Source organism: Drosophila elegans, unplaced genomic scaffold (assembly GCF_018152505.1).
Source record: "Drosophila elegans isolate 14027-0461.03 unplaced genomic scaffold, ASM1815250v1 contig_476, whole genome shotgun sequence".
NCBI classification, from domain to species: Eukaryota; Metazoa; Arthropoda; class Insecta; order Diptera; family Drosophilidae; genus Drosophila; species Drosophila elegans.
In genome coordinates, this window is record NW_024545863.1 from 841386 (window position 1) to 855182 (window position 13797).

Consider the following 13797-nt stretch of genomic DNA (forward strand, 5'->3'; position numbering starts at 1 on the left):
CCAAACAGCCAAACAAAAAAGGCTAAACGCAGTTTTATATTAGCCCATTGCTGGGAATATCAATTGTATTAACGTCGCCGTAATCAAATCAAGATCATCTGTCAGTCACCCTCACCCTCCTCCTCCGTCGTTCAATTCATTCGGGGAAATCAAAGTTCAGTCGGAGTACCGAACTATTAACTGCTAAAACGGCAATGTGCATGAGGGCCATGAAAGCCGAGCACAGTTGGATTAACATCAGCCCAGCCAGCACCACCCCTGCAATCAGTGTCGAGTCGTCACCACATCCACATCCACACCACCACCCCCTCCCCTCAAGGACTCTTACCAAAACCCCCCCATTGGTACGACCTGCTCACAAATTGCTCGCCCCTTGCAGTCACACAAATGAATAATGAAACGCTTATTGTCGCAATTATTTTATTGCCCTGATATCTGTAGCCTCAAACATACACCAAAAATGGGAAAAACGAGACCGAATGGGATGTCGACGTCGATGGAAATGGAAATGACGATGATGAAGAGGAATCTGGCATCAGGCATCACCGAGTTATAGCCTCCCTTGCTCAATAAAAGAAATAAACATATGAAACTTAATAAATACCCTTTAATTTCAAGGGTTGAATGTTTTACAAGATTTGCCTAAACGAAATTATTATTTTAGTTGTAATAAAGTTGACTTAAAAAATAGAGTATGTTTTAATAACAAAAAACCAGTTTTAAAAACATATATACCTTACAAAAAAATAAAAAAATAAATGCCAAATAAAATTTTTAGTTAAGCCAATTCAAATTCAACAAATGGTTGGTCGAAAGTCATAAAAGTTATTAGTTATAAAACAAATTGGTTTAAGTGAAAAGTAATTTATAGTTTAAGCTATTGAAAGAGTATTTCATCATTCACATAAAACCTTTTCCTTATTTTTCGTTCTGTCAGGACAATGCACTCTGTCTCTATCGCTCCTGCGCCCCTTATTTCGGCAGGACCGAGAACGCAGGACGCAGGACCTTCGAGCACGAACCCAAGTCTGAGTCCTGATGTATGGCATAATCCTTGCTATTATTTGGGGTTGATTGTTCGTGAATCGGGAGTGAGCGCGCAGACGGGCGTTTTGTTTTGTTGTTCAGGGGTTGTCCTGGCCAAGAACAACAACAGTGCATTAGCACTTTAATGCGGCTAGTGAGCATAAAATGTAGAAACAAATGCTCTCGCCCCCATTTCAATTAAATGTTATACAGGCCAAGGGTCTGAGGACAAAGCCAAGGAACATGGAACAGCATCAGCAACAATAACAATAACAAAAACAACAACGACGACGACATCCTGCGACATCCTTCCACAACCCACACACAACATTTACCACCCACTTTCATGTCCTGGCAATTTATTTCGAGGGTGTTGATGGGCGGTTTTGTTTTCATTGGATTTCTGTTGCTGTTATTCTAATGCCGGGGATATTTCCAATCAAAAGGCGTTAGCCACCACCGGAACCCAAAAGAACCATAGAGCCAAAGAACCTGCGTGTTAAATGCCAGCATATGCGAAAATAAGCTGTGACAAATGGCTTAATTTAGTTGTCAGTGGGTTTCAAAAGGGTCCCGCGTCAATTGTTTAACATGTTTTTAGGCATGTAAAAATATTGGCACATTACGCAGAGATAACAATAACCTCGAATTGGCCCTAAATAACTAATAAACAGGCAATATTTAGTGCTGGCTAGTTAGTTAGTTGACCTGCTGTTAGCATATTTGTTCAAGAGTTCAAGAGTTTTGATCTGACCCCGGGACTTGCACCTGTCGCTCTGTCGCTCTGTCGCTCTCTGACATTTATATTTGCATGTCAGTCAGGTTTAAAAACATTTTTTGTGGGCCCTAGAACATCTGCCTGGATTTTCCACTTTTCCACGATTCCACGATGATGGGGTTGCTTCTTATGGTACACTGGTGATTGACAGTAGTCGCCTTATGAATGGGCGCCCTTTGTGCCGTCGCAGAGCAGGTACTTAGCCGCAGTATTACGGATTTTTATTGGGATTGCACCCGCGGCGACAGTCGGTAAGCTTCGCTCCATGCGCCGATCAATTACGTAGGATTTGTGAGCCCTGACATTTACATGTGCTACCAGCTATGCGGTGAGCTTTACCGCCGGGGTGCCCATTTTTGCCCCTGCCATATAGATTCTGTTAGTTTTGAAAGCATTGTTGTGGCCCGGCTGCTCAATTGGCCAGAAAAACTGTCTGAGCACTCTCGAACACATGACTAGAAAAGTGCATTTATGCTGCTCATTTGATGTTTTGCGGGGAATTCCGCCTGCTTAAATCATTTTGACTTGCCATTTCGGAAATGATGGCTTATCCTGTTTTCTTTATTGGCTAAAGATGCCGTCTGAATGGTTTTTGTTTTGATGGCTTAGCTGGCTTAACAGTTGCAGTAGGTTCCCTCGCACTAGGGCGCTTTCATGCCGAATTGATTCTGTTGTCCTGTTCGTCCTGCTCATATCCCTAGCCATTCATGAATGGCTTTACCTTGGGCAAAAAGGTATGCCTTCGATCTGTCGAGTGAATGTATCTGAACATCCTGAACAATTTATTTTAATTGAATAATAGTATTTTTGATTATTGCAAGAAACAGTATGTATGATTAATTCAAATTCTTTTTGTTGACTTACCTTGGTAAAAATATAAAACGGAATGTTTGAATGAAAAAAATAATGTTTTTATTTTTGTAGGCTTATAATTTTTGTATTTTTTTTTTAAAATCATTTAAGCCAGATCTTTAAATATAGATTTAGTTTTTAGTTGCGGCTCAACCGATATCGGTGAAGCCATATTGTCCCGACAAAGTTGGTCAACTCGGATGTTTTTCGGAGTCTAACAAGCAGTGGCTCACATGCGATATGCCAAGAAAAACCATGGAAATAGGGCAGCCGGTCTGTGTGTCAGCCGGAGTCGCCTTTTCCCGGGGCTGTTGCTCTACGGCACTTGAGCAATTTGAAGGACACACATGGACCCTACGATTCAAGCGCTTCGGCTTGGGCTTCTTGCTGAGCTATGCAAATCCAAAAGCCCAACACTGGGGATGGGGGGTGGTGAGGGTGAGGGTGAGGGTGAGTGGGGCGAAGTGCCGCCCACTTGACAAATACCATTTTCGAAATTGAAAGACAAACTTTTGAACAGTCGACGTCGGCGTTCAGCTGCTGCTGCTGCTGTTGCTGCTGCTGTTGTTGCTGCTGCTGTTGCTGCTGAAAATGGAAATGGAAATGGAAATGAGACACAATGTGCAGCAGGCACAGGCAGTGGCGACGGCATCCGCATCCTGCTGACGAATTTGCTGAGTGTGTTGATTTGTTGATTCGTTTCGCCTAATCGCACCATCACCACCACGGGCAGCAGGATCCGGAATGCTGGAGCATCACTATATGTACTATGGTACCGGATGGACGAGAAATGGCAGACAAACTTGTCCAGTTGGCGAGCACATTGTGTCCCAAGTTGGAAACGGGCCAGCTCTAGCTCCAGCTCCTTTGGTCCTTCGTACGCAAATGTGTTTGTCCTGTGCACGGACATGTGTGTCTGTGTGTGTGTGTGTGTGTGTGTGTGTGTGCAGGAAAGTCCATGGGAAAGTTTGACTCTCGGCCCCAGAGTGTGTCGAAATGTGTTAAAAATTTATTGACATTATTCAATTAATGATTGTGCAAATATTTTCGCTTGCAAACACAGATACACATGCACATTGGTAGCAGTAGTAAGTGGCAGGGAATTTGTCATTAATTGTGAATTAGATTGCCTGTGCCAAATTTGTTTATCCTTGTTCTGTGCCCCGTTGTTGTTGTTGTTGTGTGTGTATCACATTCAATCGCTCACTCGTCCATTTATGCAGTGAGGCGTTTTTCGCATGTCCATTTCCGCTATACGCTTTTCCCCAACCGGAAATGCCACGTCCACGCCCACGCCCACACTTGCATTAATTTCGCCAGCGTATGCAAATACATTTCGAAACAAATCGAATTAATTTAATACGAGATTTTGATTTGATTTTTGCCAAACGCTATGTCAAATGTGTATATATTTTATCACCGTTTTTGTGGGCATTAACTTAATTGCATTTAAATTAAAAACACAGCAAGTGCATTTCGTGCGCGTTTTAATTAAAAGAAAAATAAATAAAGTAGCCCAGAGCGTGAAGCATTCAATCGGACGAAAAAAACTCTTTTCTCGTGCTGGCTTTATAGCCATTAGAAGACTTTGTTCCGCTGGCCAAACAGGATTCATTCATCATACTCAGGACCTAATGAGTTCCCCCACTATCCCCACTCGCTGGCCTGTCAAAACGCAATTTGATTATTAGATGCCAGCCATGTGGTCGTCTGAAATTTCATCCAATCGAATGGGCTGCTGCTCGGCGATAAAGGTGTGTTCGAACTGCCAATCGATAAGCTGGCTTCTCCTCCTGGCACATCAGTCACTGTCACCCCACCCACCACCAAACCACCCACCAACCACAAATGGGCAACCACCCACTGCCCCATTCCTCACCCAAAAAAGAACCACCTCCACATGCCGAAAACGTGATTAATGCGTTGATGTTGCAGCTAAGCCCGCTGTTTTTGCCGGCCATCAACATCAGATATGATCCAAGATATCGGCCCAGAAACGTATGGCATTTACAGCTTTTTAGATAATGCCCAGCAGATTTCACACCCAACCCACAGAGATTTGTAATGTTTTGATGGCAACGCGTGGCAGGACTTTTTCTCCTTTTTCTCCTTTTGGTCCTTGCACGTGCCAGCGTTTGGCAGCGTAAGGTTTCGCGGATTAATTTCAATTTGCCAGCTAAGCGAGGGGGTTGGCGCAGAGCTTTGCTGCTAATTATGTGTGGAATGTTTTAGATAAACAATGCAGCAAGAAACAAGAGCAGGCTGCAGCAGAAAAAAGGACAATCGCTGGATGTTGTTGTTGGTGGGTGTTGCTCTTGCTGTTGCTGTGTGTTGCTGCTGCTGCTGTTGCTGATGTTGCTGGCCTAATCCGTAAGTGTCGTTCTCAAGCACGCAGCAGCGGCAGGCGCTGATAGAGCACACACACAGAGTTCAGAGTCGCGTTGAAAGGACACTCAGGACATCGACCCCCCCTTCGCCCCCTTGGCCCCCTCCCCGGCCAATTCCTACATAATGATGTGGCGCTGTCGACATCGACGTGTCATCGACAACCGGCAACGGTTTTGGGTGGGGTCACCATCACAGTCACCCAGTCGCAGCCTGTTGGTCAGAGATAACAGCAATTTATTTTCAAGTCATCATTTTAATTATCCCGTTCGCATAACCTTGCGTTCTGGGCGCGGCTGGCATTAAAACGTGACAACAGCAACAGCAACACATTCACAGCAGCCACCATCGCTTGGATGGCAGCCATTTTGCTCATTAAAATATAATATGTATTTTTTAATTTCAGAGAAATGTTTGCACAAAAATTTTCTCGAAACAAAGTTGCGAGCCAGCCGTTGTCTGTTCCTTTTTTCCTCCCCACCAACTTTTCCCGGGCCTTGTACATTTCCATCTTTTATTCCCTGTCTGTCTCTGGCTGCCGAAAATCCTTTTTTTGTTTCACTCTTTTTTTTCCGTTTTTCATTTCCCATTTTCCATTTGCCTAACCGAGACCCACCCACCAAGGCGTAACCCCAAAAAGAAACCCCACCATTCCACAGCCCACTCAACACAACCCCATCCGCCATCATGCGTTTTTATAACCGGAAGCGTTCATGAGAAAGTTTCCGCTTTCATAACCGAATTTTAATTAACTTTCGAAAACCTAATTACAAAGTATTATTATAATGAAAAAGCAGTGCACAAAGCGAGTGGAGAGCCGCCGAAAGGCGGATGAGGGTCCATGGGGCTCCAGTTCCACGTAGAGACGCAGCCATCCAGCCATCCAACCATCCAACCATCCAGATCCAGCCAAAGCAGCCAACCGAGTGAGTGCTGCCCCTGCAGCGACATCCACGACTACATCCTCCGTTTCTCCAGTTTCCCATCCAGTAGATTCATACACTGAGCAAAATAGCGGAACCAACTTTGGGGACTACATTTTTTTTTAGCAAGAAAGTCTTAGTCAATTGAAATACGTTTAACACTTCAGGTTATTTTATATTTCAACTATCACTACCACATTTCCTGTCATTTTCAAGGCTAATGGTAATCAAATAATTAAATAATTAAGAATTGTTTCTTTCTGGATGTATGAAAAACCACTTAAGGTCATTTTAGGAGTGGAAATGTTCAACAATCACATTAATGAATTCTAAAAAAAAAAAATTCTAAAATTATTTCCTTTTTAAATGTTGTCTGTTAAGGTAGTTTAATGAAGATGGTAGAGTTTAAGATTTTAAGATTCAAACTTGTCAACAAGTAAGGTCTTTTTTGATTTTCTATTATGTGGTAATCAAATTAATCAGTATTACTTTCCAAAGTTCAGTAAAAATTATTAAAGGTATTTTTAAGGTATAAATTAAACATTAAAAAATTAGAACATTGATATTAAAGAATTCTTGGACACATGTTAAATGGTTACATTTTAGCTACTGTTAATTTTTAGCTAAATAATTTAAGTTAATTTTGATGCGAAAATTCTTCTGTATTAGTAAAATGGTAAGTTTTAAAACAAACAACAAATAAGGACCTAAATTAACCATTCATTGTTTCTTTCTAGAAGTTAAAAAAATAGTTTAAATTAATTTTAGGGCTAGAAATGTGAGACATTCACATTAAAAAATTCCATTTCAGTTTGGATATGTCCCTTTTTCATTTGAACTTGAATGTAATACCTAACTTAACACTTAGAAAGTGAAATTTCTATAAGTGATAATAGTTAATGGCTTTAGGGACATATAGGTAGTAAAATCTTAAAGTAACCAACTTTTTATAACAGTGAACGTGCGCTGTCTTTGAGTGCCTTGGTTTACGGGGAAAACGGGAGAAGGATAAAGGAGCTCGGGGGATAGCAATGGCACTACTTCCTGTGTATCCATCCGGCATAAGCTCAGGAAAAAAGGGTTGCCCGACCACTTTTTCTACGCCGCCAAAGCAGAGAATTTCCCCCACACTTTGTGTATGCCCCAAGTTGGCTGTGTCTCGTTTTAAAATTAAATATTCCATTAGAAAATTACTACAAGATTGTGGTTCTTTATTAGCAGCAACAACAGCAGCAGCAGCTCCAGCCAGGTCTTTTGGTTGCAAACCCAACCGAATTTAACTTTGCTGCCGCAATCTCTGTTGCGGGAACAAAATGCAATTTAAACTTGATATTTTTAGTAAATTTTGTCTATGCAAATAATACGTTTTATCAAAATAACACATGCACATTCAGAGACATGCAATGACTGTCATGGAACTGTGGCATTCATCAATTTTTAATGACCAACCAAATGTCATGACAATTTTTCCTATTTTGATATTGATTCCAAATGGTTTTCGTTTGTGTGGAGGAGGCTTTAAATCGAACTTGTTTGTGAAACTAGAATTTTAAATCTGTCCTCGGCAAAAATAATTGGAAATTGATGGTGGGCGAGATATAAATATGGAATATAGCTGGGCCGCCTTGTCTACAGAGCTCAATAAACTCTAGGGCTCCCGTGTATTTCAGCGTCTTTAGAGCGCATGTCTGGCATTAAGGCATCGATATATAAACTGTGGACAGGCTCGATGGGGGTTCGAGTGGGCGGTTGGGTGGTCGTCAGTTTAGCCGAACCAACCCCAAAACACAGATTTCCTAAGCCAGCCATCCAGCCAGATGGGGTTGTTTGCCAGCCGGGGTAAAATGAAGAAACTCCGCCAGAACGCCGACAGTCACAATGTCAAGGAAAAATCGAAATTGAAGCGACAACAAACGAAGCGCCATTTTGTTGTCGCTTTTAGAGAACGAAACCCAGACTGAGAACGAGAACGAGAACGAAACCCAGACCCAAGACCCATTTTCAATACCATTCCCCAGCGACAACAAAGCGAGCTCTTTATGGAACAGCTCCAGCTCGGTTTGGAGACTATAAAAAATGTATTAAAGCCAGTACGTCGCCCACATTCCCATCTCCATCCCCTTGCATATAAATAAAATGTCGCCTTTAGATATATAGAAAATTGTGACCTTCCTGCTTAATTAAAAAGAAGAGACACCAGCTTGTCAAACATGGCTTGCAGATAAGTGAATGTCCGAGAAGAGTAGAAACCGCAGGAATCGTAGGTTCTTCCAAATGAATCACACCGATGTTAATCAACGGTGGATGGTTACTGGTCCGACGGATCAGGCTCTGTGGCTTGTTTATATTTCTGCGATAAGGTCTGCGATAGGAAAGGTACTGGTAGTCATTCTACTCCACACTTAGCAAAGTTCTATACTTGGTTTTAATAAAAGCGGACTTCCCTAGTCAAGCTCAAAATGTTCTCCATTTTGTCAAAGTTTCTTGGTTTAAAAGGATTTTGAACAAAATTAAGGAAGAATTCTTATTGTTTTCATAGAATGGGTTAAGTACTAAATATACTTAATTTTTTCTTTTAATTTTGAGAGTATGGTACTTCAACTATTAAATCTGAGTGAGAATACTACTTAAATCTTTTTTAAATTACTTTTATTTATTTTTGTACTTATTTTAAATCTTTTAATTTCAGTGCAAATAGTATCTGTTTAAAGAATTGAACTTTTACTTTTAAAAAGTATTTTAGGGTCTTGAGAACAATTTTTTCTTGATTGAAATACGGAAAATACAAACATTTTCTTTATTTAAGCACGATCACATTTGTTTAAAAGTCCTACTTAAATTTAGAGAGTTTTTTTCTGAGTGCATGAATGTTACTAGAAAGCAAACAAAATGGAATAGTGGCGGGCAGAAGACTTCCCTCCCCGATTTCGGGAAGAGATATATTGGAATAGGGGGTTGTTGGGTTGTTAGGTTGTTGGGTTGTTGGGTTGGGCTGAGATGGGTTAGTCAGTCTATGAGGTCCGGGTGTTCCACCCATCCCAACGTTGTTTACCTTCTTGTTCCGTTGCAATTTATGAGTGCACCACTGCGATAAGGGTTTATCATATAGTGGAAAACTGCACTCTGCATCTGAGTGACAGCGATAAGATAGCGTCTCCTGGAATCGCTTAGCTATCGGTCGTTCAATTCGAATTCGCTGCATTGATATAGATAGTGGTATAGTGGGATAGTAGACCAGCCAAAACCAGACCAATCAATCTATAAATGATTGTTGGAGGTCAGTTGTTTAAATCAACAACGGTGTCCCCTACGATGATTGAAAAAAATGAAAACTAATTTATGATCTTTTTTTCTTTTTTCTTGTATTTCAAACATTAAAATAGTCGATTTTGTTGTCGTTGACGTTGTGTTTGTTTTTGCATGATTTATAATAATATTAATTTTTACTAGCTTTAGAGTTGGATTTTAATTCTTGCATTGACATTTATTGAATTTTATATTGTGTATTTTACAATAATTTTCATTTGTTTCTGTGTCAGTGTGTGTGTATGTGTGTTTATATTTAGACTATTTTTTATCAAGTTTTATTAATTAGCTTAGCTCAATGTAAAAATGGGTCTTTGTTTTGTGTTTGCATTTCGGTTTATTTTTTTTTTTTGTTTTTCTTTACGCACGATATAACTAATATTAAAAATTATTGAATAATAATTGCAGTTTTTTCGCTTTTTATGTGATTTTTTTTTTTTGCCTTTTTGTGTTTTGCTTTAATTATTTATGCTAATTAAATGTTAAATGCTATACAATATTTATATTTATATTATATTTACTTTCAAGTGGTGTGGCATAATTTCATACAATTTGATTAATTCTCGAGTTAGTTAAAAGTTGTTTTGTTTTTAAGTTTTTTTTTTGTTTGGGAGAGGGTGTTGCTTAAATTTATTTATTTATAGGTTATTTACAAAATGTCTTAAACTAACGAATTCGTACAATAACAGAAGACACACAATGTAAATGAAATGCGGGATTTTGCGATATATGTATATATGTTTAAACGCGAATTTGATAAACTACTCAATAAAAAAACATGTCGTTTTGCATGGCCAGATTTTTGTTTGCTTAGTTTGCTTAGTTTGAAGATTCTTAGGGTGTTTTGGTTGCTGGACTGCTGATGATTTAGATTTTCGATTTCTTTTTGGTTTTGATCATTTGCGATTCGAATTCGATTGCGATTGCGATTTGCCTTTGGATAAAGGATTATAGTATTTGTATCTCTCTTTTTGGGACTGTTTTAGTTAGGTTTTGCATTCTGAAAGAACATTACACACGATCCCCACTCTTCACCTCTCAGTGTTACATTTAAAATGTTTCAATTTGTAGTTTTAACCGCTTTGATTGTTATTGCTTGTTTCGAAACAACGAAAACAAATGGCACGGAATTATTATTTTGTGTTAGCAAAACGTAAAAAATGTTAACAAAAGTTCTGCTGCATCTGCTTACAACTACATCACTTTTTCTTTCGCTTTTCTGTCGATTAACTAACCGATATCTGTATAAACCCCCGGTAACAGAACTGAATGGTTGTTATTTTGTGGCTGGAACTCAGGGAACTCGGGAAACTCAGAGAACTCAGGGAAAGGCATATGTACAAGAGCGAGTCGCGGCCTGAAACTCACGTGCTCAAAGGATCTCGACCAGGTCCTAAAAGCCACTGGCCCTGCGCTCGCTAATTGGCCATGGTCGCTATGGCTACAGCTATAGCTACAGCAGATTCTGCAGGGCGGCGGCCCCATTGAAAGCCAGGCTGTGATTCCAGTTTCGGTAGCCAGCCGCTGCGGCATATTGCTGGTAGTTGTTGTACAACTGCTGCTGTGCCGCCTGGTGTTGCTGCAGTTGCTCCTCGCTCAGATCGCTGGTGATGTTCGAGGAGTCCTCCTGTTGCAGCTCCTGCAGCAATTGCTGCTGCTGCTGGTGTTGCTGGTGTTGCTGCTGCTGCTGGGCCTGCTGTTGCTGTTGTTGTTGCTGCTGCTGCTGCTGCTGTTGATGTTGCAGTTTCTGTGAGTAGTTGGAGCTGGAGCCTGATCCCGATCCCGATCCCGAGCCCGCTTTACCGCTGGCCTTGGCTGCTGCTGATGCTGCTGCTGCTGATGTTGCTGGTGTGTTGGAAGCGGATGCCAGTTGCTGCGCCGCCTGCTGCTGCTGCTGTTGCTGCTGCAGCTGCTGCTGTTGCAAGTGCTGTTGCTGCTGCTGGTGCTGCTGCTGCTGCAAGTGCTGCTGCTGCTGGTGCTGCTGCTGCTGCTGCGAGCGCAGCATCTGCTCCGCGCGTCCTTAAGCCAGCGGGTATTGGTGATGTCACAAGCTTGTGGTGCCGGCGGGCGCATGGTAGCCGAGACTCTGGTAGTAGGAGTCCTGGCCTAAGGCAGCGTGTGAGTTGGTCAGCGGACTGAGCGCGTTGTAGCCGGCGTACTGGCTCATGTCGTACATCTTGATGTCCGCCTTCGACTCCGTGGGCAGCAGGCGGTTGATGGAGAAGGGGTGGCTGGAGGGCGTGTAGCCGGAGGGCTCCTGCTTCAGCGGATGCATCGACGAGTGGTAGTCGCTGATCAGCGACGGATGGCACCTTTGGGCCATCATGGCGGACAGCTCCTCCTGCTGCAGCTGGTGGTGCTGGTGGTGGTGGTGGCTGGGCACGTGCTGCGGCTGCTGGCTGAGGCACAGCTCCGCATTGGCATGCAGCATGGCCAGTGCCTCCGCATCCTTGCTGTGCGCCGCACTCAGCACATTCACACCCGCAATGGGGGCCTCCTTGTGGTGCTGGTGGTGGTCCAGCCGGCTGTGATGGTGATGGTGCATGTGGTGCGAGTCCTCGTGGTCCTTCTTACCCGGACTGGTGGCCTCCAAGCTGCTGTGCGACGGACTCTTGTGCAGCTGCCGGATGGCCTCCTTCTTCTCGTCCTTGAAGCGCTTCTGCCGCCTCAGATAGCAGCCGTTCTCGAACATGTTGCCCGAGTCCGGGTGCAGCGTCCAGAAGGAGCCCTTGCCCGGCTTGTCCGGCGTCCGCGGGATCTTCACAAAGCAATCGTTGAAGCTCAACGAATGCCGGATGGAGTTCTGCCAGCGCTGCTGGTTCTGCCTGTAGAACGGAAACAGGTCCATGATGAACTGGTAGATCTCCGACAGCGTCAGCATCCGCGTGGGATTGTTCTGTATGGCCATGGTGATCAGCGAAATGTAGCTGTACGGCGGCTTGGCATGCGTGTAGCTCCTCCTGTACGTGGTGGGCTTGTCCACCCGTGATCTGCCCAGCGAATTGGGGCTGCCTGTCTCCATTTCCCGCGTGCCCGGCGGCATTGCTCCATAGCTGCCGCTCAGCCCCGCCGCCGACATGGCCATGCAGCCGCCCATGTTCCCCAGCGGCGATCCCATGCTGGCATAGCTCATCGAACTGGGCGTCATACAGTTGCCGCCCATCGAGTTCATGGCCGCCGCCGCACCCATGCTGCCATTCATGCTGGCATTCATGCTAGCACTCATACTAGCACTCATACTAGCACTCATACTGGCGCTCATGCTGGCCACCGCCGCTGCGGAATCCAGGACGCTGGAGCTGAAGGTGGCCGCCGCTTGGGGGGAAACGGACGACATGCCGCCCACCGGCAGACCCATGCTGTTCATTGTGTAGGCGGAGCGGGCCAGCGGACTCATGCTGCCTCCGTTGCTGGTGGGATTTGGATTGTTGTTGCTAGGCGGTGGCGGACCACCTCCTCCTCCTCCTCCTCCTCCTCCTCCGCCCCCTCCCCCTCCCGAGGGAGGGCCACTGGCCATGCTCACCGGAGCACTGCTGGGCGGCGGCTCCGCGTAGAGCTTCTGCATGATGTCAATGGTGGTCTGGTGGGGGCTACCCTTCAGAAAGCTGTTCAATAGTTGCGCCGTTATGTTGCCGGCTTTTGGACGCGCTGCCCTCTGGTCAAACGTTTAAAAAGGCAACGCGTTTGTGTCAAACGCGTTATTGAAAACGAAAAATGAATAAAAAATGTTCGTGTATTTTATGTTGTTTTTTCTTCTGTTGTTTTTGTTATTCGATTCAAACAAATATCAATGCACTAACACTGCTTTAAAGGTTTGGCATTTTTCTGGCATTTTATATAGCACTTGTCACTGGTTCAACGAAAGTTTAGATATTATATTTGTTATTTGCGATTATATATATTTGATTTGATTTGATTTGATTTTCTTTTCTATTTTTGTTGTCTGCCGCACGGCGCGGCCACAAAACACCGACGCACGAACGTGGATATTTAACTGAAGTCTGAAGCTGGGAATTGGAATTGGGAGCTGCAGCTGGATTGCTGTTGCTAATGTTGCTGCTGTTGCTGATGTTGCTGATGTTGCTGCTGCTGCTGCGGCTGCTGCTATTGCTGCTGCGGCTGCTGCTGGTGCTGTTGGTCCGCTCGAGTGTCTCTTTGGCTTGAGCTCTTGAATGTGACTGTTTGCAGAGGGGAACGCTTGTCTACTATTTGGCTTGCGCTTGCTGCCAACAAATATTGTTCGAGCCGCGCTCAAGTGTCTGCGCTGGCAGCGACGTCGACCGAAGCAGCGACTGCGGCGGCAGCAGCAGCAGCAACAACAACCGACTCGTTCTCGCCAATGGCCCAGTGGATAGGCCATCTCACCACTTTCGACCGGCGGCTTTGCCAATGAAATTCAGGGGTTCTCTTACGTACACAGTGCTGTGGCGACGCAAGCGCATTGGTCGAGCGGCCTCTTGTATCAACAGAGCACGGCCGGTTGCCAGGCAACTAAACCGAAAACAGGGGGCGTGGCCAGCGTCAGCC

General features: G+C 43.9%; 1 protein-coding gene across 1 annotated transcript; it reads right to left on the bottom strand.

Annotated features, from left to right (window-relative positions):
• Positions 1 to 10159: 10159 nt before the first annotated feature.
• Positions 10160 to 13473, bottom strand: LOC108148915 (protein fork head). The gene is given in 1 exon segment (XM_017276231.2): positions 10160 to 13473. A coding segment is annotated over 1 exon segment (2112 nt). The 5' UTR covers positions 12836 to 13473; the 3' UTR covers positions 10160 to 10723.
• Between the last annotated feature and the right edge of the window lie 324 nt (positions 13474 to 13797).